A 27095-nucleotide genomic window follows, 5' to 3' on the forward strand; every position below is an offset into this window, starting at 1 on the left:
ATAAAGTTAAAAAAAAAGTTTCAATAGATTATATATGCAAAAAAAGTAATCAGAATGTGCCACACCAAATTTAAAAATTCTTTTCATCTCCATACGTGTGACAACTTTAAGGTTTATCTTCATGTTGATTCACATAACTCTTTGTTCTAAATTCTGTGTCACACACTACAACACTGTCATTTCTCCCAGTATGAACCTTTTCATGTTTCTTCAGATGAAGTTTTGTTACAAACTGTTTTCCACAAACATCACAACTGTATGGTTTCTTCTTAGTGTGAATCTTCCCATGTTGTGTTAGATAACTTTTTGTTCTAAATTTCTTGCAACAAACTACACAAGCATATGGTTTCTCCCCAGTGTGTGTCTTCTCATGTTGTTTCAGGTTTGTCTTTGTTACAAATTCTTTACTACATGTTATACAACTGTAAGGTTTCTCTCCAGTGTGTACTCTCTCATGTCTTTTTAGGCTACCCATTGCTCCAAATTCTTTGCCACACATCTCACATACATATGGTTTCTCCCCAGTGTGCACTCTCTCATGCCTTTTAAGATTACCACTTGATATAAACTTTTTGCTACAAACTACACAACTGTATGGTTTCTGTCCACTGTGTATCTTCTCATGAATTTTAAGATCACCACTTGTTTTAAAGTTTCTGCCACATGCTAAACAGCTGTATGGTTTATCCCCAGTGTGTCTTGTCTCGTGTATTTTTAGGCTACCCATTATTTGAAAGTCTTTTCCACATACTACACAGATGTATGGTTTCTCTTCAGTGTGCACTCCTTCATGACTTTTCAGTTCTCTACTTGTTACAAATTCTTTGCCACACACTACGCAAATGTACGGTTTTTCCCCAGTGTGTATCCTTTCATGATATTTAAGTTCACCACTTGTTCTAAATTTTTTGCTGCATATTATACAACTGTATGGTTTTTCTCCAGTGTGTATTCTCATATGTATGTTTACTGTAGAGCTATATTTAAAGTTTTTACCACACACTGAACAATTGTATGGTTTCTCCCCAGTGTGTACTCTCTCATGCATTTTTATGTCATAGTTAGATATAAATTTTTTACCACATGCTGCACAACTATATGGTTTATTCCCAGTGTGTATCTTTTCATGATGTTTTAGTTTCCATTTTGTTACAAAATGTTTTCCACAAACTACACAACTGTGTAATTTCTCTCCAGTGTGTATTATTTGATGCATTTTTAATTCACTATTTGTTCGAAATGATAATCCACAAATTGCACAACTATATGGCTTCTCCCCTGTGTGTATTCTATGATGTATTTTTAATCTGCTGTTTGTTTCATATTGTTTTCCACAATATTCACAACTGTGTGGTTTGTCACTACCATCAGCTATATTAGATTGACTCAGGTTATTTGCACTTAAATGTGTTTTTCCACACGTACCGCTGTTTGGTTTTGGCAAGTTGGTAGCTTCAGTAAATAGATCTTCTTGTTTTGAAATATTATGATCAGGAAATTGACCTCCACAACAGATGTTCTCAGTTTTTATATCTAAAATTAAAATATATAATACAGCACACAGTTATTACTAAGTACACTTCATTGATAAATTTCTACATACTTGGATACAGTCAGATATAACAAAGAAACATATGGATATTGAAACTGGTGAATAATTATATACATTAAATAACAGATGTAATGGCAAAAGTTAACATTTTTTATCACCTCAAGTGTATTGATTATAGATATTCATCTCCATACATAACAAATAGCAAGCACCTCAGTGATAATCCCAAAAATGTTTTGTGCATTGTCACATTTGTGAAAAAACTCTCACTTCTGTAGTATGATGCAATCAACGTAAGACTACACCATAATTGTATAAAGCCAACACATTCTCTTTGCTCTGGAATCTCCATGAGCACATTGGACACACCAGAGCCCATTCTTGACGAGGCAAAAGAGACACTGAAAGTGGGGAAGAAAGATGGATGGTTCTCTGAAGAATTGAATACGTACATGAAACATAGATTCAGGTAAGAAATTTGTTAAGCTCAGATTGTGCTATTTGAGTCTCTGAAAAACTAATAACTAGAGTCCCAAAGTGAGGTGATAGTGAAGCAATTGATGTGATGTAAGAAATAAGAATTGTCACTCTTTTATAAAACTATAGCAACAGAACAGAAAATATTTTGGATTTTGTCTCCAACTAGGAATGGGTACCTAGTGTAGGCAGTATTCAGTGAAAAACCTCATCCTTCTCAACTAAGAGATGTAAGTAGTTGTTCAAATAGGTTTTTTTCAAATATCTTTCTTATTTTCCTAAAGTGTCATAGGTATTTGGAATGTCATGGCTGCTCAAATCCTCATTGTATCCCACAAGTCAGAAGATCAAGAAAGTGTAGCTAGGGCAATATGTGAAACTTGTACAGCATAGAAGAAATAAGTACCCAGAATAATATGTAGGTTAATGGATGAATCTTTTCCCACAGAAAACTTACCAGCTGGTCACAAACATCAGGAATGATCCATTTTTAACGCTCGGAGCAATAATTAGAGAGTTACAAGGATTAAACAACAATCATGTCGTCTCCTTAATGTGTATCTCACTGATGCAGTACAGTTGGTTACTTTGAGCTGCTAATGAAGATAACACAAACTGTCTTGTTTTGAAGGTAATTTTTTGCATTTGTGTATTCCATAAAGTGTGAAAGATCTTAAAATGCTGAAAAATTATTGCAGAAATTCCCAACTCAACAATGAGCAATCTGTAGGGGCAAATAGGTATCACTGATTTTGTTGCCCCTATTCAGTTGAGATAGAGAAGGGCTCTCTGCAGGGCAAAACCAGTGACTATTGTTTCCATTCTGTCTTTTGCATGAATTTGGTATTTTAGTGAAGCTCTACTAAAATGTAAGAATCAATAATTCACCTCTTAAGAGTCTATGGTTAGCTCATTACGAGTTAAGCAATTCAGTACAAAGATGTGAAAGATCATTTACATCCCTACCTGCAGGACTTCATCCAGGGGATGTAAAAAGCCTGTGGCAAAAGAAACAGATAAAATTAATCAGAAATGACATTCAAAAGATAAAAAGTGTCATCTCCCATGGAGGAAAAACAAACTTGATGACTTGCTTAACCCATCCAATCAAGGGATATAGCTCAAGAAGTTAAGGATTTCAAAGCAAGAAAAGACATTCTGATTGCTTCTACAGCATCAGGTAACATTATGCTGTCCCACACAGGAGATGACTGGGGTCTAAATGATTCTATAAATTAAATCGAAAGGACGGATATTACAAAATCTCTTGGATCAGTCTCAAACAGCCTACATCTTGCAAACTGAGGTCAAGTATGGAACAAAATCAACATATCCCTTTGCAGATGGCATCTAAGGGAAAATATCAGAACAATACATCTCCTACAAGGAAGTAAAACACGTCTGAAGAGAAAGATGACATATGGATCAAGTGCCAAAGGTTTGAAAGGATAACCCCAAGAACTAAACATAGGCTTCAATACAGAACAGAAGATTGTTGAAAAGGATGACTGATAAGAAGAGCTGAGAAGAGGTCTGCAAAATCTGAATGAAGAAGAGGTAACAAGAGAAAATCAAATCATCATCACCAAAGTAATGTGTATCTGGCAAGTAGAGAAACTGATACACAAAAACAGCTAAGGAAAAGCCAAGTAAAAATAAAAGTAGATAAAGAAAAGTTAAATGATTTGAAGTCATGGCAGCTTCAAAAAACCATCTACTTATGTTGATAAATCAAGAATGGATGGTTGACAAAAAATAAGAAAAACTATCTCCATTGCAAGAAAAACCTACCAACCTTGTAAGAAACCTTACAAAAGCAACACATAAGTATGAAGGTTTGTAAAGTCATGCTGAAAGCAATACATTCAAGACCCCCATTAACCCTTTCACAACGGGTCAGGGTTCAAAGACCAAGTCAACTTATTTGTTGACTTGCACTCAAAATTTTATTGAACTATTATTTTGTAGATTTATGTCAATAAGTTTGGAATCAAACTATAGATTAATTCAAATGTTAATAATATAAATGAGTTAATTTTTTAGTTTAAAAGTAAATATTAAAACAACACATTTAAATATAGATTTTAGTGAGTCACATGGTATGTTGAAGGCAGCACTGTTTAAAATTAGATGTTTGTGATGTCCAAATACTATGTCTAATTTTGTACAAATTAGAAACTCAAATTACTGATACTGATAAGCTAGAATATAAAATAAGAACCTATCTTTTTATTTTGCTGAGATATAATTTATATACTGAATCAAACATGGTAGCTCCATTCAACTTTTATTTTTTTGAAACAGTGCCTTATACACTCTTACTATAGTACATGACACATTAATAACTAATCAGTGGCTTTTTTAGCCATTTTAATCTTTGAAAAAGCTACCACATTCTTTTGACACAAGTTTTCAAGGAGGTAGGTTGTGTCTTTAGTCTACTCAAAGTTTCATATTTTTTAAAGTCTAAATAAATCTCAGTTACTAAGCTTAATAAATTAGTGGAATTCTATGGTATGAATGTAATTATTTATGATATTTGTGGTTATCAACTGTACATATATACAAACTTCAACAAAATCTGTTTGATACCGTCCACATGCAAATTTTTAAAATGTTTAGCAACTGAGTACAAAGGTTGTAGCAAGAAGACACAACTGTTTACTTTACTTCTTGATTTATTGTTCTGTATTTTAAGAAAAATGTTTAATAATTTATTTCTAAATAGTAATAATCTATATACATACATACACATATGTATAATAGCCAAAATGTGACTTGATATATTACAAAATACTAGTCCATTAAAACGCAGCCAAGACGGGGAAAACTAAAGGTAAGTTTTACATTACTGGATACGTGACCCGAGTGTACATGCACTGTGTCAATGCAAGTTGGTTGGTTGATTGGTTGGTTGATTTAGTGTTTTATGGCACAAAGCAGCTACGCTATCTGCTCCAAACGTCCGTTAAAAAGGTAAAAATAAAGTAAATGTAGTAAAATTCATAAAAGGAAATGAAGATAAAACAGCAATTAAAAATATAAATAGCATAAAACCAATGTTGACATCCAGTCTACAATGATAAGAGAGAAACTACAGTAATAGAAGTTGTAAAAGACTTTCTTTAGCATAATGGTAAATATCAGAACCTGCCAGGAAGACTAACAGGTAAGTACAATAACCACCATCAGTCACCTGAAGTTGGCCTTTCCAGTCCTGGTTCCAGGTTATGTGTCATTACGCCCATTATCAAAAAGTAAAGTAATAAAAGTTTTAAAAAACATGCAGCAAAATTGTAATAATAACTCACCAGGATGGCCAACAGGTAGTTCAAACAGCAGCGTCAGTCACCTGAAGTTGGCCTTTCCAGTCCTTGTGTCGAGTTATTTAATGTTACGGCTATTTTCTAATTTCAAATCGAACAAGAGATTGTGATTCTTAAAAAGGAACCGCAATAAAAAAGGTATAATGAATAAATATAAAACACTTAAATGACATTAAAAAGATAGATGGCCTTTAAAAAACTAAAATCTTTATCAAGGTGGACAGTGTCACCATCACCAATAACACTGTCTAAGGTTATGGACAAACCTTGGGACAGAACATGTTTAAAATGGTACCGTGGTTGAGAATCGTAACAATGGCAAGAAAGTAAAATGTGGCTAATAGTGATTTGAGTGCAACATAGACTACACACTGGTGCATCAGTTTCAGATAAAAGAAAACGAGTTAAAAAACTGTGACCAATGCGTAGTCCAATGGCAGAGCCCACAGAGTCACCTGATTTGGAACCACCCGTATAAATTGGAATGGAAAGATGTTCAGTAAATAAAAGACGGTACTTACAATCAGGAGTATCTGCTCTATTCAGATGACTTAGAGAAAGGTCACGTTTGGGGACTGTAATAAGCCATGGTGGGATGAGCTGACCAGTGGATAATGCAATGTTATCCAAGGAATCACCCAATTCATCCAATTGCACCTGGATGCAAAGGCCAAAAGGAGCAATGGCAGATCATCTGTTCTAAAAAAGTACGGCCCACCGAGGAAGGAAAACACAACCCCAGGTAGGATGCTTTGGTAAGGAACCAACGTATGAAGAATATAGTAAAGACAGTTGCAGACGGTGAAGGTGCAAAGAAGGTTCATGACACTCTAAGTATAAGCTCTGAACTGGGGAGGTGTGCAGAAAGGCCCAGTGCAGAGCCAAAATCCTTGATGATAAATGGGATCCAGCATCTTTAAGGCCGAGGGTCTGGCAGAGCCATAGACCAGTGATCCATAGTCAAGTTTTGATCAAATAAGAGCACAACATATCTAATGTAGAACATCAATCTGCTCTCCAACTGGTGGTAGAGAGGACACAGAGGATGTTCAGTGCTCTTGTACATTTGACCCATAGCTGCTGAATGTGTGGTATAAAGGTCAGCTTACAGTCAAAGACAAGCCCCAAGAACTTGGTCTCAGGGACTACAGGCAGTGAAAATTTACCAATACGAAGTTAAGGATCAGGGTGAATACACTGTTGGCAGCAAAAGTGCATGCAAACAGTTTTAAAGAGAAAGAAATTAAAGCCATTTGCCGTGGTCCACTTCAGTACATGATTGAGGGCAGTTTGTAGTTGCTGTTCAATATACCTCATGTTTGACAACTGACATGAGATGTGAAAGTTGTTGACATGGAGCCCATTTGTAACAGTGAGAGGGAGTTGTTCAGTGATGGCATTAATCTTTATACTGAAAAGTGTGACACTCAAAACACAGCCATGAAGGACTCCAAGTTCCTGCAGAAAAGAACAGGAAAGTGTTGAACCCACATGAGCTTGGAATCTCCTGTCCATTAAAAAATGTTTAATAAAAATGGGTAAATGGCCACATAACCCATATATATGGCGGTCTTGCAAAATGCCATACCTCCATGTTGTGTCATAAGCCTTCTCAATGTTAAAGAATATTGATATAAGATGTTGTTGTTTGAGAAAGACTTCTCTATTGACATTTCAAGTCCAATTAGGTGGTTCATGGTGGAGTGCTGTCGTCAGAACCCACACTGGGTGGGCAAGAGGAGGTTGTTTGATTCGAGGAACCAAACAAGACGAGCATTAACCATCCTTTCTAAGGTCTTACAGAGACAACTCCTCAAAGCAATTGGATGGCAGTTTGAAGGAATCTTGGGATCTTTCCCTGGCTTAGAGAAAGGTAAAATAATAGCCTGGTGCCAGGCATCAGGAAAAACATTATCCTGCCAGATCCGGTTAAAGACAATCAGAAGGACATCAAGAGAAGCAGGAGATAGATGGTGCAGCATGTCATAATGAACATCATCAGGTCCAACAGATGTACTGGCAGACCGATGAAGGGCCATTTTCAGTTCCACCAGTGTAAAGGGACAATTATAGTCAAAGAGACAATCAGTTTGAAAGGAAAGAGGTGAACGCTCTGCTGGAGTCTTGATGGCCAAGAAGGTGGAGGAACAAGCAGAAGTGCTAGATACCTGGCAGAAGCTTTCACCTAGAGTATCAGCAATGCTCCAGACATCAGCTATCTCTTGGCTATCAGATAGTAAGATCGAGAGAGGAACAGAATTGTAGTGCCCACTGACCTTTCAAACCCTGTCTTTGGAACTGGTGGTAGAAGGTATGCTAGTTGTGAACTTAATCCAAGATTCCTTCTGGCTTTGACGTCTTACTCACCTTGCATGTGCATGGGCCCGATAGAAAGTGATGGGGTTTGAAAGTGTGGGATATCTATGGAAAGTATCCCAGGCCCATTTTTGAGTCCTCCATACCATGTGGCAGACAGGATTCCACCATGGACAAGAATATAGTGGAAAACATGTAGAAGTTTTAGGAATACATTGAGCAGCTGCTTGTATAATACAGTCAGTTACTGCTGCCACACAGTCATCTATTGGTGGCTGACAGCCAAAGGCAGGATCAAGTTCTGTGAGAGCAGTGAAAGTGAACCAGTCTGCCTGATCCAGCATTCACTGGGGCAAGCGGGTCGGATGGCATCGACCACTGCCAGTCTCTCTCAAAAGTATAGGAAAATGATCACTGCCTCATGATTATTGTCAACCGTCAATGAAAAAATGGGAGAGTAATAAAGGGGAGCAAACAGAGAGATCAATAGCAGTAAAGGACTGACTAGGTGCATGAAAATAAGTGGAAGAACCAGTACTGAAAAGAGAAAGGTTGTGATCAGAGAGCGTACGCTCTACAGTGACCCCTCCTGTCAGTAACACCATTCCCCAGAGGGGATGATGTCATTGAAGTCCCCCCAGGATTAGAAAGAGAGACGGCAACTGTTCAATGAGAGCATCAAGGTCTGATTGATCAAATGTCTCTCCAGGTAACAGGTAGAGAGAACAAACAGTGATGGTGTGACCCAAGGAAACACGGATGGCCACGGCCTCCAAGGGTGTGTCGAGTGGCAAAGACTGGGTGGGCACATGCTGATCAATCAACAGTGCTACCCTTCCATGTACTTGTCCATCACAGAGCCTGTCATTTCTGTACAGAGAAAACTACTGAAAGATGACTGTATCTGCAGGTTTCAGAAATGTTTCCTGAAAGGAAAGGCATACAGGATGGTAGGAACTAATCAGTGCTTTGATGTCATCCAAATTAGAATGTAAACCCTGACAGTTCCATTGTATCAAGATGGCCATTTTTCATGACGTGTCAGCGAATTGGCTGGAGAATCCTTCTGTTTACCACCATGTCTTTTTCCCTTACTGTTCTTATTTTATGGAGGTCTATCAACCTCGATGGATCCTGCCCTGGGTCGATTGGGTAGGTCTTTGTTATTGGAAGGGGATTCCAGTGACTGAGGATGTAAACAAATAACTGTTTTGCATCTTGGGGTGAGAGGAAACGATGTATCTGAAGAAATGCCTGTACCTAGAACCAAAGGATGTGAATTTTGGGGTTTGTTGGAATGTATGGGAGAAACAGAGATGGTTGTAAAAGTTAATTCAATTTTTTTAACCATGGAAGTCAAAAAGCTTTTCATTTATTTTGAGAATGATTCTCTTGGAGGCACAGAGAGATCTGTCTGCACTCCCACTGTAGTTGTGGAACGAAGTGCAGCAGCATATGTCCCAGATGAAGTGGCGGATAATTTTCAAGCGTCAAGATAAGTAATGTTATGAGTCGTTTTCAAACACTGCACCTCTTTTTCCTCCAACCATTTAGGGCAAGAATGAAAGTAAAAAGGGTGAAAACCATTGCAATTGACACAACGTGGGTCTGTTTCACACTCATAGGCATCATGGTCCTTGCCACCACAATGAGCACACGTCAGGGAACCACGACATGATGTCTTTGAGTGACCAAACTTCTGACACTGGAAACATCAGAAAGGGTATGGAATGTACGGCCATAACCTTCAATTACGATAACCTGCCTTGATGGTGGCAGGTGGTGATGTAAATGTCAAAACAAGGATATTTGTCGGCAGTGTAACTCCATCTTTGCAAGTGGAGATGCGCTTCACTGCAGAAACTCCATGGGTGGAGAAACCAGGAAGAATCTCTGACTGAGGGATGTTCTTAAAATCCCTCTCAATAATAACTCCTTGTGACAAATTCAAAGTAGCATTAGGTGTAACTTCAATAGGTATATCCCCAATTGCCTTTGAATTCAAGAGGAGTTCACTGTGTTAAGATGTGGATGTTTCCACCAATATGTCACCAGAGCAAAGCTTCTTTACTGTCTCTGGAGAGCCAGCAAGTCACTCTAGTCCTTTCTGAATGAAAAAGGGAAATATCTACCCTAAAGGTTTATCTAAAAGAGAATGCAATGTAAGAAAATGAGGTACAGGTGTTACAGTTGTTGAAGATTGCTGCTCAGAATCTTCAAGACATGGTTGTTTACCAATGGACTGTTTTTCCACTATTAAGTTTTTGTTTGGAGGATCCATAATAAAAAAAATTTCAGTGTCCACTGACACCACCCACCATGAAGCCCTATGAGAGGATGGACTACAATGTGAAACAAGGATACTGCAGCAATTCCAATTTTGTGAGCACTATGCCCAAACACCAACATCAGACACAATGTCCACAACATCTATTGAGAACTTCCAACACTGGTACTTAGTTGACTCTTGCCCAAGTGGACCAGCCAATTGACCCAAGGGGGCCACCCAAAGGCTGCCCAACTACAGGAATTCAAGGCCAAAGTAGTGTGTTAGGGTTGGACCCCTCAACCACTAGGATCCTCTCCTCCCCTTCACGGGTCGCCACGCATGGCAAACACATGGGTGGATGTTTAGATCCCAGAGGAGGTAACCTGAAAGAACAGAACCTTCCCTGGGAGATCCCCTCACCACGTACAGGAATCCACACCAAGGGGTCAATGCAAGTTACATAATCTTTGGGAAGTATGACTAGAAGGCCACTATAATATATGTGTTCATATATAGCATTATGAGACTCAACTACATAGACTAAACATTTGTATTTTCGTGTTATAATATATAGTCATTCTAGCATGAAAAGTTTTATTTATTTCCTTTTTTTTTTTTATGATGGTTACAAGGTTGATCAAGTGACAATGAAATAACAAAATACAGTCTTATTGAAAACAAATGTTCGAAGTGTTTGAAGGTTCAAGAGATTATGCAAATATTATTTCAGATTTTGGGGAAGAAGTGTTTTAACCTGTTGACTGCCAAGTATTTCAGCTGCTATGGCAACTCTGAACCAAGTTCGAAATACAACTCTAATGCTTCTTCATTTTGTAACCTTTTTTGTGATGCCATTTTGGATTGAAACTGAAACAATATGTAAATAGGTCAAATGCATTTATGATGCTGACATCTAGCATTGAAGTTAGGTATTATTGAGAACAGATTAACTCGTCCGTGGCACTGTGTTACCGATTGGCTTGGATGAGTTTTCTCGTATACAGCACTGAACAGGTTAATCATAACATGAAGTCACTTTGCACTCACTCAGACCAGTCATGAAAGACTATTTTCACAAAGAAATCTTTAGTAATAATATTTAATTAAAAAGTCTGATATTTTATATTCGAAATACTTGTAATATTTATTAAAAATCTACCATGTTGTGCAAGAATACATATGCTGTATCAAAAGTTAAAGTACAAATACTTAAAGTGTGCAAATGTATTGATGAACTCGTGTATATTTTTCTGAGCCTGTTGCTCTAGGGTTAATTAAAAAGGACCTCAAAGAAGGAAAAGGTAACCTTCATTGATCACAAAGCAGAAGCAAACTATGAAGGCCAATGAGAGCAATTAAAACAATCTAGAATCCTGGAAAGGAGCTAAAAGATGATAATACTGAAATACAATATACCAATTCTTTCAAAGTGTCTACCACAAGTGCTGTAGAATCTGACGCTGATCACCAAATTATTGCATGTTTGATGATTGGGAAAGCTGCAAATGAAGTGATAATGAAACTCTCAGAGATGAAACAAGACACTAAGCTCTAAATAAATGTAAGAATCTGATTCTAGCAAAGTTAGACATGGCACATTTGCAACTGGATATTGTGGTTATTGGCTCAATACAGGATGTCTAGAGAGAGAAGAGCTTTTCAGTGAGTATTGATTGCTTGGTTGGTGTTTTATGGTGCAAAGCAACTGGGCTATCTTCAAACATCCAGTAAAAAGTTATTAAAATTTGTAAAAACGAATTAAGATAAAACAAAACAAAGTGTAATTTTTGAATTAAAAATATAAATAACATTAAATCAAATTTTTACATCTTGTTTACAGGAGTAAAAGAAAAACTACAGTAATACAAGTTGTAAAGAACTTTCTGTAACATAATTTGTAATTATCATAACTCACCAGGATGACTAACATGCAAGTTAAAAAACTAGAGTTAGTCACCTGCAGTTGGCATTTCAAGTCTTGGTTGATTTATTTGACTTTATGGCCATTTTCAGAAAGTATAGTAATACAAGTTTCAAAAAACTTGTAGCAAAATTTTAATTACTATAACTTGCCAGGATGACTAACAGGTAGTTAAAACAGCAGTATTAGTCACCTGAAGTTGGCCTTTCAGTCCTGGTTTTGAGTTGTATGTAATTACGGCCATTTACTAATTTCAAATTGAACTAATTGTACTTTGATTCTTAAAAACGAATAACCTTACAAAAGGGTCTAATATATAAATTAAAAAACTTAAATAGCATTAAAAAGATTAAAGTCCTTTAAAATACTAAAAACATTTCTAGGGTGGATAGTATCATCATCACCATTAACATCATCTAACATTACGGATAAATCTTGGAACAAAACATGTTTAAAATGGTGCCCTCACGAGAGTCATACCGATGGCACGACAGTAAAATGTGGCTTATTGTGACCCGAGTGCAGACAACATATTTGTGCATTAATCCCAGATAAAAGAAAATGATGAGTTAAACAGTGACCAATGTGTAGTCTAGTTAGAACAACTTTCTTCTTCCAATTTTTATGGAAGCAAGGTGATCAGTCCAATATAGGGTTTTTATTTGGAGAAAGTTTGTTTTCGTGTTGCTCACTCCAAGTCGACTGCCAGCTGGAACAGAGCCGAGCCTTGAATACAGGAATGTATAGAACAGGCAAAGTAGTGATAGTGCCAGAGCAGATAGATTTAGCTGCCATGTCTGCTTGTTCCTGCAAATACCAATGTGGCCTGGTATCCAGAAAAACTGGAGATAAGTAGATGTTAATGAGAAATGGGCCAGTTGGATTTGAATATCAGTGAGAACAGGTATGAACCAACATGAAGCAATTCCAGAGCCAGTAGAGAAGTAAGCGAGTCAGTATAAAGGACACTACAGCAACACCAGGGTTTTGCAAGCACTAGCATCAGATACAATGTCCACAACACCTGTTGAAAACATCCAACACTGGCACTTGGTTGACCCTCACCTTAGTGGACCAGCCAATTAACCCAAGGGGGCCACCCCAAGACTGCTCGTTTACAAGAATTCAAGGCCAAAGTGGTGTGTTTGGGTTGGACCCCTCAACCACCAGGATCCTCTCCTCCCCTTCATGGATCACCACGCACAGCAAACATGTGGGTGGATGTTTAAATCCCATAGGAGGTAAACTGAAAGAACTAAACCTTCCCTGTGAGGTCTCCTCACCACATACAGGAATCCATACTGAGGGGTACAGTGAATATCTCCTGTCAGTTGATGTAAGAAATGACAGATGAGATAAATGAACAAATCACAGTAACAAATCAAAACAGACACGACTATAGACAGTGGCAATCTACCAAATGGTCAACAAGCTATTAAAAGATGTTGCTTTGAAGAAACTGCACTTCTTGACACCAAATATCAAAAATGGTGAAGGTATCCAGAGTTATATTCCTCCAGGTAGTAACTGTAAATGGAAGTGGTAATTATCACATCACAATAACATGAATTAAAACAAATGGAGAGAAAGAAGATGACAGTGGATCACTGAACATATTACACTCATCTACCAGAGTTCAGTTAAAGGGTTTCAAATGGGCACTACCAGAGAAAGAATGGACTAAAATCTCTCGAGTCCCCAAATAAGAAAGATCCTCTTGCAAAAGAAGACAAAATTCTTGCAACCAGAATATCAAATAACTTGGAAACAAAGACAGCTGAATCTCTACAGTAAAAATGTGAAAAAGATCCTCCTTATGAAACCAATTTGGAGTAGGAAAAGCAAATATTGACAGCATCTGATGAGTTAGCTCAAACTAGCAAGATCCTGAAGGGAAAGAGATCAAAGCAGAGGACACCTCTGAGAATGGACTACAGATTCCAAATAATCACATAACTGTAGAAATACTACAAGCATCCTCAGTGTGAAAGGCATTAAAAGCATGTTTTGCACAAGGAATCCATAAGTGCCCAAGTTTAAGAACTAATCACTCTCAGAATTGTAGCCAAATGGTGTCAGCTCCTAAAATAAAAAGAGTTAATTCTGAGCTCCTTACTGGCTGTACTTTCAGGAACACCTGAGAGGAACCACATGACAACAAACAAGATAGATGTTGGATGAACAAGACTGTTTAAGAGTTATTTGCTTTGTTTAGTAATTTATTATTTAATAACAGTTTAATCTCCATAAAAGTCAAACATATATTATTATAAAAGCAATAGTTGTGACAAGTTTCGTTACATACATATTACATATGTAGTTTAATTGTGGTAGTAGGCTTTTGTAATATTGTTGTCATCATTGTACTCATAAAAAAGGTTCCAAGTTTTTCCCATGTCTAATATACAGGGTGTTCAGAAAGTCACTGTGCACATATTTATTAACTGACATGTTTCAATATAGAATACAGGAGGTAAATATGAATGACAATTATGAACAATGTTGAAAGTGACCCCTGTTGACACTAACACAGGCTTGGATCCTTCTTATTTTGTTTCTAAACACCACTATCAGTTTCTGGCTTGAAATAGACTGAATGAATATGATTACAAAACTGCACAGTGACTTTCCAAACACCCTGTAGTTGCTACTAGAGGGTTAGATATTTCTAGATTTTTGTCATATGTTAGAAATACATAGATACAGGAGTTAGTAAAAGTTTAGTTAGTGAAATAAATAACAGAATGTGTTATTGTCAGTTTAGCTGTAATATACAATATCTAAATTGACTTTCACAGTGGTATTGCAACAAGAGATGAAGTTTTCTTGTCAGAGGACATTTTAAAGTAACTAAACCCATCTCTGTGGACTTTGATGTAAACGAGGATTATTTAGAGTTTTGGATACAATTATGATAACGAATAGAGTAACAAATTTTTGAATATATGTTTGACTTGTTTTGAATATATCTTAAGACAAGTGGATCATGTGCTGTCCATTTATTGTTCAAATCCATTGATAACAAGTCACACACCTAATTCAAAGGAATCCAAACCCATGTATACAAAACTTAATAACAAGGAAGAAGGGTATCAAATAAAATTCCTTGACATAATACTGTTGCATTATGACTAGAGTATATAAGGCAACTCAAAGAAACAAATTGCAAAAAGTAAGAAGTTAACACAACAACTGCTGAAGAAGCAATCAAGGCAGTTTGGAGAACAGGTAGGTGGAAGCTTGATAAGTAGATATGGTAGGTTGTAATGCAGAGCCTCAAAGAGAAGGGGTAAGGAGGTTAGATATCCAGGAAGTTGAACAAGCTAAAAAGTCAGAAGGAGAATATCTCCAACTTGAAAGGGGGGGGAGACATGAGCAACAGAGGCATGTGTTGCTCGATTGATCAAGTAGTAGAAAAAAACTGGAGAAACAGAAAGTAAAAAGATCATACCCATGTAATCATAGCAGTGAAAACCAAAGATAAGATTACCTGATCCTCATTAAGATGGAATTGGAAGAAAAGTAGGAGTTGAAAATGGTCAAATGAAATAAATTAATCAGGTGATTGGTAATCATGAATCTACAATAAGAATGCAACCAACTACCCAATGCATAATGATAATTTTACTGACCAGTGTTTCCAGTCCACTAGATTATTATTGGATTATTCTTGAAGAATTTCAAAAATGTGAGTTCTTGTGAGGTCTAGGCATGAAAAATTATGCAATACTAGATTTAAAACACCTGGCACACAACATGCGACAAGACAAATGGAATGTGCATAAGCCCAGTATAGGAGATTCAAAGTCTGAAAGCAGAGATTCCTGTACCAGGTGTTCACTTGTTGGTTGATATGAGCCTCAACTGAAGAGTTATCAAAATGAAACATCACCAGGAAACAAGTTAACACCCAAAGAAACCGCAAGAAGTTCGACAACATTAAGATACAAAACGATTTCATCTGCAGACCAACAGCCCAAAGCTTTGTGGTGAATTATCTAAGTCTCCCTCATCCCTGGAGGAAAGCATCTGGTGAACATATGAACATCCAGAAATGGGTGAGAAAATGTCACACCAACTGATGTATGGGTGTTGTCTAACCACCATTGCATATTGTCTCTCAGGGAAGGAAAAAGGGAAATAGTGGCAGAAAGAGAATCCACTATCTAGGAAATCCTCCTAAATTTCCTAGAACAATGCATTGGATTTATGCAAGGTTCCTTAGTTCATGAAGTGTCCCACTGTGGAGATCTCAGGTGGACATGACCAAGGGGGACGAATATGGTCATGGAAGATCACACACTCAAAGGTGACAGAACCTGGTGAGCAGCAAGTGACCAGGATGAGAGAGCACAGTGAATTAAAAGTTCCGTGGAACATAGATGTACAGGAGAAGGGAGAGCAAAACTGATGGTGGTGTTGTAGAAGACCCCCAAGTGCATGAAATATTGGATGGATCAAAGGAAGAACCTCTTAATTCAATCAACCAGCCAATTTCAGCTGTAACAGAAAGAAGGTGGTGAGTGTGAAGTCGCATAATGCTCAGAATGAGCAAAGAGAAGCCAGTCATCCATGGAATCACATCCCCATAGCCTGAAGATAAGTAAAAGCTTGTATGACGTGATAAAAATACATATGGAGCCGTCGTAAGTTTGAAAGGAATGCCCCAAATTGGTAAATCACCTGAAGATGGACTAACCAAAGCTAAGATCAAGAACTAAAGAGCAAACAGGATGTGAAGGTAGGCAAATGAAATATCCCTTTTCATCTCCTAAATCACTGACAAAAACACCCATCTAATGGTGAGAAAAAAACTCCATGATGAACTTAGGGAATGCAACGAAGTGGTTGAGACAAGAAATTAATGACCAGCTGCCAATCACCAGTTTCAGTGGGGACAATGAAAATATCGGAAGAAATCCCCCAAAGAGATGGTGAACCATTTTTTCACTCATTGAAAAAGTAAATTTTCAACTGCTTCTGACAAATGCATATATATCATGGAATCTCAATGAAGAGGAAAGGAAATAGGTGAGGAGAAACAGGAAATGAAAAAGGAAACTGGATGATGAAACCCTTCGAAAAAAACTCACCCAATGAACATAAATGAAGGGAAGCTAGCTCCAACTCAATCTAAACTCTCAGGGTAGTCACCAGTACAGATGGTGACAGGTGATACTCCATCAAGGAAATTGACAAAAAGAAGTACCAAGAGTTGAAGGAACAGTTAAGGGTTGGAAGAATGAAGGACAGGAAGAGGATTACATGAAATGTGAGGTTCTGACTGAGACAAATGAGCTACAAAAGTTATAAGGGTAGGCTGCTGGCACCTCTGGCCTGATACTGTGAAAGACTGCATCAAATATATGAAGTCTCAGAAAAAGAGCAAGATGCAAGTCCCTGAGATATATAGAGAATAAAATGGCCTAAGCTAAAACTAGTTCCTTCTGAGAAGGTCCCAACAACAGAGAAACCAAATGTGTAAGACTAATAATTATGGGCTAAAATGGAGGATAGAAAGTAAAGGGTATCAGAAAAAATCCTTCAGGATGTCTGTAAAGACCCTCCAAAAACAGATGTTTGGAAGAAAGTTACCAGAGAAGGGTAACTAAGGTAAGACAAAAGCAAGAATATGGAGATGGAAAAAGTGATGATAATCTCCTCATGGAAATGTGAGGTTAATGGCACAGCAATAATCCAAATATTGGGGGAAAAAGTGGAAAGATAGTTCATGTAAGAAAGAAGAATGAGGAAAAAAAAAGAAATAGGTGACAGGAACGAAACATCAAAAATCATGAAGACTAAATTAGGCCTAGGAGAATTGCCAGTTTGGGAATAGGAATGATTGGAAAACTCTAGAGGTGGAAAAAAAAAAGAAAACAAAGAGTCCTTGTCAGCCAACAAAGGTTCAGCAGTTTTAGTGGGAGCCATAGTAAAGTTCAGGGAGAAAGGCTGAACTGTGTAACATTTAATCTCCCAACACAAAACACGAAATAAATCCATCATTGGGTCACCTGCACCTAAGGCCACAAAATATGGTAGTTGCTATTATAGCCCATGAAGTGGTTAACTTAACTTCACGATTCATTGAACAGAAAACTTGTACAAAATTGAGTGCAGAAATAAGGCAACTTTAACTGACTGATAAAAACAAAAAATAATCCAGTTGAACAAATCAAGAAGTTTAAAATAAATCATTTTGTGAGGAAAACAAAGTTGAACACAACAATAAGCAAATGAAAAAGCACATCTCAAACACCACCAAACAAGAAGGGAATGTTCAGTTGAAGAATGCAAAGGGAATTACACGAGTCACTTAAGCACGCTATGCTATTACTGTGTAATATGACACATAATGATTTGCAGAAGACATGTTGGAATATACCAATTCCAATGAGGTTGGAGCACAAGGATTGTGGCATGTGTAAAGAAGAATTTCACAAAAACAGGGCAGCACTGAACAAGAATAACTAATATGTATGGAATTACTGTATAACTTCAAAATATACATCCAGACTTCATAAAACAATAAACAATTAAGCTTCTTTCATGTTAAACTCTTGAATGTTTCTCAATCAAAATGGCTCACTCAAACAGGTTAATTAACTAGATATTGCCAGTTTTTGCTGCTTCACTAACTAGGCCTGACAAGTTTTCCATTATACTTTCCTGAGGCATGTGTACTGCTTAGTTACAATAATTTAGCTGCACTGAAAACTAAATTTCTCATTTGCAAAAGATGATGCACATTGTCACTTTTCCATTGCATTAAAATGGAAACCAAGGATCAACCTTGTTTTTGAGATGAAACAAATGCATTTTGAGTGTTAAAAAAACACTTTACTCGCAATAACTGAAACTTAATGCATATGTGATAATGCAGAAAATAACTGCAATAATGTTACTGGATTCAGATTTCTTATATCAAAGACTGAAATAAGCAAGAAAATAAAATCTTATTTTACTAGTACACATTTGCCTGATAAAAAAAATTCAATGAAAAAAACAATGTCAATCACCAACAGAAAATTTAGGTGAATCACTAAAATAAACTCAGTAAAATTAATTCTGTATTTAGAAAGAAAGTCACTGAAAAAAACAATATATTTAAGTTCTAAATATGTGTACTTGCCATTAGTTATTGAAAAAGTTTCTACTTCATTCTTCACCAATTTGGTATCCAACAAAGAATCCTGCTCTTCACCAGAAAAAGGTTCAACCTTCACCTTTAATACTTCCATAGTTCCATCAGACCTTCACTTTATATTCTTATCAAAATTTCCAGTAAGACTAAGGAGAAACAGGTAAAGGATTAAAACTTGAATTAAAATTTAAAAAATCCACTTTCTAGCAAATACAAATTTAAAAATGCACATTATCATGAGAACTTACCAATTAATTAGTTTCATCTTCAAATTTTTTGATATATTACTAGTACTTTTATCTGATGTTAACTAATTTGGACTGTGGATAGAGCTGGGTGCTTACTGCTAGGAAGTTACTTTTATTTTAGTCAACTACTAAAAAAAAAAAAAAAAGCAACAACAAAGTTGTTAGTGTATGATGCCAAAGAACTGCAGGTACAAATGTGAAAATTAATAACAGTGGTAAGTATCCTGAGCAGACCCTCAAATCATAATTATTTTCATGACAATTACTAATTTAATTGTTTAACTAATTAAAAACAGTCGCCATGTGAAATATTAATCAGTGGAATCATTGCTTATGTAGATTAATCAAATCATCTTGCTATGTAACTAGATATTACAAAATATAATAAGACTCCATGTAGTTTTTAATTCCTCAAAATTGCCAAAAATTATTCTAAGGTGGGATTTTTGCCCAGACTTCTCAACAGGGCGATTCCCTTAGCCATTTGAACTTCTTCAATGAACATTTGGGCTTCAGAAGTTACGGAGAAATTATTGTTTTTCATTATTCCAACAAATAATTAATCAAAATTATGACTGACAAAAATAACCACCAAATCAAAATTAGTCTGTCAAATGATTCTAATATTTGGTTAATTAAAATTATGATCAAATTGATTTTCAAATATATTATCAACTAATCAAAATTAGGGTTTCCAATTATTACAACTCTTCAAATAATTAAAATATCTTCATTACATTTGATGTTATGCAGAAAGTTACCAAATAGTGTGTGTGTGTGTGTGTGTGTGTGTGTGTCTATCCCTCATAATTTTGTTTTTGTTTCAAGGTTGTTCAGCCTCAGTGATTTGGTAAAATTTGATTCAATTTTCACTTACTCTTCAAATTTGTTCATCTCATTTTTGTTATGGCTTATGGCAAAACCACTAACTAAAAACTAAAATATCCCACTTTTTAAATTTCCTTAGCAGGAAGTTTTAACTTTAAATTTATATAAATTATATATAAAATTGGCTTTTTTCATTTTTCCTTTCCTTTAACAGTTGGGTTGGGAGAAGAACAATGGGTGTATTTAAGCATGTTAAATTGCAAAACGTGAAACAATAATATTAAAGGTTTAACAACTGAACTATTCAGTGGCCCTTTTTTTTGTAACGAACACAAGTAATAAAAATTACTTCTATGGCTTCTTGAAGTTTCAGTCTCTCATTTTTGAATTTTTAGACAATAAGAAAAGCAAAAACAAATTTTGAAATTAAACAAAAACAGAAATTATTGAGAATTTTATCAAGATTATCCATAGATGCATTTAAGTTCAACTTTATGCACTTAAAAACGTTTATTTAAATCACAAAATTCTTAAAGGCAAGGAAAGTATAATTGCTTAAATTTAGCAATTTAAGGCATAGAACATTCTGATAATGTTATCACTAATTACCCAAAGTATATTTTCAATGACATTAAGAATGTTTTAGCTAATGGTTTAAAATTTAGTATTCTTTATAAGCTCTAGTTGGAAGATTATTTTGCAGAGTTGGAACAATTTTTTCAATTACTGTTACATCAACCTATCTCATGCAAATTAGTTAAGACTTTAGTATTTAACATTGGAACTTAAAAACTAGTGATATGGCTCATATTTATTGAAATAACTATAAGTGTGAATGCAAAAATTACATGCATTTAAGTTCTATAAAATTACAGCTTTAAAAATTTAAATAAAAATGAAAGTATTATGATTTCCAGATCTAATAATGGAAATAGCACTGTAAAACTAGACAAACACAGCCTCCCACATCTCAAGCTAGTTATCTTCATCTTCTTCAGTTGAACATTACATGTAGACACAAAGAATAGCACCTTATATATATTCTAGAACTCTTTCCCCAAGAAGACTAAATCAGTATGTGTCTATCATTTGATGTTTCTTTCTTGATAACTGAATTTCTGAAGGTCATTTACTTAAATTTTATACCTTTTCTCTCATAATATCTTTTGTAACTAGTGTTTTAATACCTGTATTATTAACTTGAACTTTTGCTCACTCAAGTTGATTTTTTTTTACTAATTTATTGTATATCATGTATTAGAGTTTATTATATTATTTTTCACCTGTATAATAATGATTTAAAGTACACACAATGAAATGTTATATAACATGTTCATTTCTTTACTTTGCTATAACCATTTAGTTTCTATACTGGATTTAGTAACTAGCTGAAGAAGTGCCTTGGCTCAAAACACAGTCATAAATTAAAACCAAATTTGGAATATACCTTAAGTTCTTTTTTATTAAATCTGTTCCAAGTAACATTTATTTCCAATTCTAGTGTAAATAGCATCAACTTAACAAGAAACTACCACACTATATTAACCAACTCTAACAATCTTTATGTGACTGTGTGTGTGTGTGTGTGTGTGTGTGTGTGTGTGTGTAAAAGGGTATATGCTACAATGTGGAATACAAAATTTAAACTAGGTTTTGGAGGTGACTGAAGATGTAGGACACACGTTACGGTGGAGATACACTGTCTATCAGGCTTAACCTCCATTCACCAGTCTCACATGAAGAATAAAGAGTAAAATAAAGAAAAAGAAAAAGAAATAGAATTAGAAATTAGGAAAGCAAGATGTAGGTGCTCAACCCCACAATGTCCCACATCCATATTACCCTTCACTGCCTGCAGACAGTTGTAGGAAGGTGACTGCTCTCCAAAGTAAAGAATAAAATATATAAACTATTTATTGATGTTTCATGTAAAACTCCTCTGGAGTTTCGAGGGTTCACACACCCCCACGTCACATTAATTCTAAAACTCTCTATAGCCAACAATGCAAACATTTAAATATTTAAAAGTTTACTTCAGAACAATAATTTTGTACAACTAATGTTTTTTTTTTTAAAGTTAAAATCTAAGTTAAGAGGATATGAATTTCAGTAAATCTGTACAAAATATTTGCCATCTTACTATAATGGACATAATGTGTACATATACAATGTGTTGGAAAAATAATTACATTGTGGTGCTACGTACTGAATGGCACCACAAACAAAAAAATACATAAAACTTTTTCACTCTTAAGTATTCAAGATTCAGACAATTAGAAAAATAATTACAGTATGTGCAACCTTTTTTTTTTTTATCATAAAACATGATTTTCAATAAAAGTACATTCCTTACAATAAGAACATGACTTTCGCCAGGGCTGTGCATAAGGATTTAATTACATCTTTATTGGTGTAGTATGTTAATACAAAAAATGTAGTTCTAAAAAGTTATTTTTTCAATAAACAATACCAATTCTAACACATAAAATAGCAGTTTATATCAACACAATCTGAACACTTTTCATATAATAATACCAATTCTAACACATAAAATAGCAGTTTATATCAACACAATCTGAACACTTTTCATATAATAATACCAATTCTAACACATAAAATAGCAGTTTATATCAACACAATCTGAACACTTTTCATATAATAATACCAATTCTAACACATAAAATAGCAGTTTATATCAACACAATCTGAACACTTTTCCCATGCAGTATTTCCCAGAAAAAATTTTAATCGACAGTGTTAACTTGTAAATGTTTTCCCTCCAATGTTGCATGAATACTAGTTAGTAATTACTTGCATAAACAGCCACCCTGAGGAAAGCATTTTTGCTAGTTCTGATAGTAGACGAATGCAAATACGTAAGCTTAGCTGTAAACATTAATTTCAAAACTTAATGCATTAGTTTTATTTTGTTCAAATTCTAATTAGTTTGAGTATCCAAATAGGCTGGTTTGCAATACATCAGTTTCCCATTTACTTGAAAATGCTAAATGCTTAACTGTTGGGCAAAATACCAATGTTAGTTCAGAAATGAAGAACACTAATGAGTATATAGCTTACAATCAAAGAAAAAAACAAATAACTTCAAACTCAAAAACTCATTGCTACCATGGATCTAATGCCGAATTTAACTAAACATGACATCTTGTAAGATTGTTCAAATCATCCACCCCATTTAATATAGTAAATAAATACATCGACCATTGAACTAAATCCTTGGTGCAAAAACTTCAAAAGTTCAAATTTAATAGATTTAGAGGTTGAAAACAATATTATTAAATCTACTGCATGTGAACTTGAGGCTCTCTTGGATTTGGTAAAAATTCAATATTGACCTTTTCTTCTGAATCCATTACTTCTCAGTCTGAGTCAAACAAATGTTTTCTGTAATAGTCATGGTCACATTTAGACTTTTACTTGATTAAATTCATTAATCAATACAATGTTTTCTACAAATACTATTGATGTCCACAACACAAACTGCATTGATTTTGACAAAACAAAGATTTTAAAACTAGAATAAGTGCAAATTTACAAATAACATTACAAATACAATTTCAAATTTACAAAAGAAATTTTAACAAAGGCAATTCACAATTGAAAGTCATTAAGGAACTGTTGCAATAGGAGAATATAAAGAAATTTTAAAGTACCTGAAGTATGCCTTAAAACTGAGCAAAAAAGGAGAGAAAAAGGTTTTCCAAATTACAGGAACAACTATAAATTGGTTTGTTTATGGTGGAATTTAAGTATGTTTGACATCAAAGCAACTCCATCTATATTTTGAATTCTCATCAATTTATGATCAAAGAATACAACCACTGCAGTCACTGGGTTAGATCATGGAATGCTTGGATTCACTAGTTATTCTATACATTACTAATCAGAAGTGTGGAACGTGACAATCTCATTACTGAAAAAGTGATAAAGTGGGTTAATGAAATTCTGTCAAAAGCATCAAAACTGTAAATCAGTGTTCTAGCATATACTTTCACCATAAACTGCTTTCACGCTAATTTTATTTTGATCATGTCAGCCTGACATCACTTATAGAAGCTGCAAATGTGATGGGTAAAACCTAACAACTTACCTCTAACAAACCTTGAATAATTTTCAAGCCAAACAAACTGTTTATATCCCATACATTATGAAACTGGTAATCACTTGAAAATTTAAGATCTTAAATACAAATTCTTATTACATAGATAGGAAAGTGGGAAGAAACAAAGACTTGGTATTATTGAAAATTTTTACTCCCACTTTAATGTGTGTGTGTGTGTGTGTGTGTGTGTGTGTGTGTGTGTGAAAAGATTTTTTAAAGGAAAGATTCCTATAACATAATTCCATTTAACGGACGACTGTTGGGTATACAAGACTTAAGTTTAAGAGTTATTATTTAGTTTATTCAGTGATTTAATATTTAATGATTATTTAGTTTTCATAACAAATGTATTAAAGAGTAGTGTAAAAGCAATTGTTGTGACAAGTTTAATTACATAACACTTTGAAGAAGTCATACATTGTGTAAGCTGTTTAATTGTTGTACTAAGCTTTTGTAATATTGAGACATCATCGTACTCAAAATTTCTAGGTTTTTGTCTTCATGTGTATCATTGTCATCACTAGAGGCTAGAGAGTCCTAGGCCTAAGAATATTTATAAATAGATGTCCAACAATGTAAAAAAAAAAAAAAAAAAAAATTCAGTGAAAGATAATTAGACAAATCTATACTGAGTTATCATCAGTTCAGTTGTGACAGCTAATTTCTAAAGTTAGAAAAAGTCAGAAAATGTTAAATTAGTGAAAGTGAAGTTAAATTGATTGTTGCTTTAACCCTAACAAACAATATTTAAAGTGAGGTTCAGAACTTTATTGTAATAAAGGTGAAAGAAAATTTGTCTTGTTAAAGTGTGTTCTAAACAAACTAAACTTCTCTGTGTGGACCCTGAATAAAAGGGAACAATTATTTGAAGTTCTGGATATAAGTGTTGTAACACATGATGTAATGTTAGTGAATTTATCACTATTGTTATAAGAAAAAAGAAAAAAGGAGAGAGTTAATTTGTATTGTCAATTGAGTTCCGAAGTAACTGAACTGGCCTGTGCAGACATTGTGGCAAGAAAAGAGAATTATTTAGTTTTATATACAATGGTGACAACCAACAGCGTAACAAGTTTTGTATATACATTTGACTTGTTTTGAATACATTATTTCAAAATAACCACTGCCTCTTGTAATAATTTCAAAATATGTTTGCTAAAGTAAAGATGGAAAATAAGATTCCACAACCACCCCCATCCACTTAGTCATAAATTTGTGTATTAAAAGAAAAATGTTTCTCAATCAATTCCTGGATCCAACCATGTTTTAAAAACATTTTTTGGAAAGCTCTCAGCGTTCTTAGTATATTATAAGTTTGTGACAAATCAAATTTTATTGTGAAGAATATTAGTAAAAATATTAAAACTAGTCATAAAAATAAGTTTGGGCAAACTAACTACTGCAATTTGGTTAAAATAAGTGAAACTGTCACCAATAGTAAATGTACAACTCTTGAAAACTGGAGATCAGCCTGGTCATCTGGAAAACTGGTTATAGTCATTAGAAGAAAACTGGATATCATTATAGTTTTCTATTTTTCTTTTAATTTGTTCTGTATCTTCACCTGAAGACAAGAAAGTTGTGGCATTCTGAAAATTTTACTAGAATATAACTGTTTATTTGCAAGTGACCTCTTACAAACTTAGGTAAAAAAAGATTACAAGTTTGAGAAGTTTCCAAACAAATCAAAGAAAATGAATGCTTGTCATATTTTAAATACTGTTTACATAGCCTAAAAACTGTCAATGTTGCCATTCCATTTTTCAACTGAAAAAACAAATTACGTTTAGGATACTTTAATCTGATAACAATAAAAAAGAAAAATACAGTGAATAAAACTACAAATTCATTAATAAAATGAAATTTATATAAATAAAAGTATAAAAGTCATATCAGTCATTTGAAAGATACAAAACAATAAAGTACTGAAGATCTGTTCTAGTATGTAAAATAAACCCACAAAATATTACACATATACAAACTAGTCAAATTAAAGTTTACTGTTCAGTTGTGTGTTGAATAGAGGAGTCGTTAACATCTTAATGCAATTTACACAAACTTATTTGTAGTACACTTAGACACACAAAAAGATAAAAAAAATAGTAAAGCAAAAGGAGGGTCAGTAGACTAATAAAATATTTTTGAGAAACATTGCATATACAATACAGAAAACAATAGATAAATACAGGACAATGTTATTAGAGGATTAGGAAAAAAAAACAACAAAGAAAAACACTCGTGTCATAGCCTTAAACGTACAGATGCACGTTTTTCGTTTACTGAATTTCACACAAAATTATCTGTACTCGCCATCCTTAAATTAGAGATGACAGAGTCAAGGTAGTAATTATTCAACCCCACAATTTCTTCTGCTACGTTTTATCAACTCAAGTTATATTTACCTTCATGTTGTAACCCCTTGCACAGCTGAAATGGCAAGCATTATTCTAACACTAGTAACATGCCTGTTTGATATTCTTTACCGAGCATCCGATGACTGAACTCTTATTCGGAACCTTCAGGAATCCCCGAGGTTACGTGTGAATTTGATATACATCCCAGTAATACATTTGACAAGATTTTAAACAAGAGATACATTAAAAGAAAAAGTATGCGAAATAAGTTGGTTCATTAGTGGAACCAGAAAAGTGGCTGGATAGAGAAAACAGAGGTTTGTTATAGCATGAGTTTAGTGAAACTGAATTAATTTCACAAATATTTAACCAGGTTATCTCAAGAGTTAGTACTCTTACCTGACACGTATTATTATTAGCCTCGAAGTTACAAGAGAAACAACGACTGACACAACATCTTGTAAGTTCAAAAAGTCGGAAAACTATTTGTAACTTCAACTTCCACTCCTTTCAAACTGAGTTACGCGTGCTACTCGTGCC

At 34.7% G+C, this 27095-nt stretch overlaps 1 protein-coding gene across 1 annotated transcript in view; it reads right to left on the reverse strand.

Annotated features, from left to right (window-relative positions):
• The window catches only part of LOC143224008 (uncharacterized), a 70455-nt gene extending 43360 nt beyond the window's left edge, over positions 1 to 27095 (reverse strand). Inside the window, exons 1-3 of the mRNA XM_076452473.1 lie at positions 26955 to 27095; positions 18994 to 19151; positions 109 to 1533 (exon numbers count right to left, since the gene is read on the reverse strand). Coding sequence (XP_076308588.1) covers positions 109 to 1533; positions 18994 to 19102 — 1534 coding nt within the window. The 5' untranslated portion in view covers positions 19103 to 19151; positions 26955 to 27095. The remainder of the gene's footprint in view (positions 1 to 108; positions 1534 to 18993; positions 19152 to 26954) is intronic.

This window comes from Tachypleus tridentatus, chromosome 8, assembly GCF_004210375.1.
Source record: "Tachypleus tridentatus isolate NWPU-2018 chromosome 8, ASM421037v1, whole genome shotgun sequence".
Taxonomy (NCBI): Eukaryota; Metazoa; Arthropoda; class Merostomata; order Xiphosura; family Limulidae; genus Tachypleus; species Tachypleus tridentatus.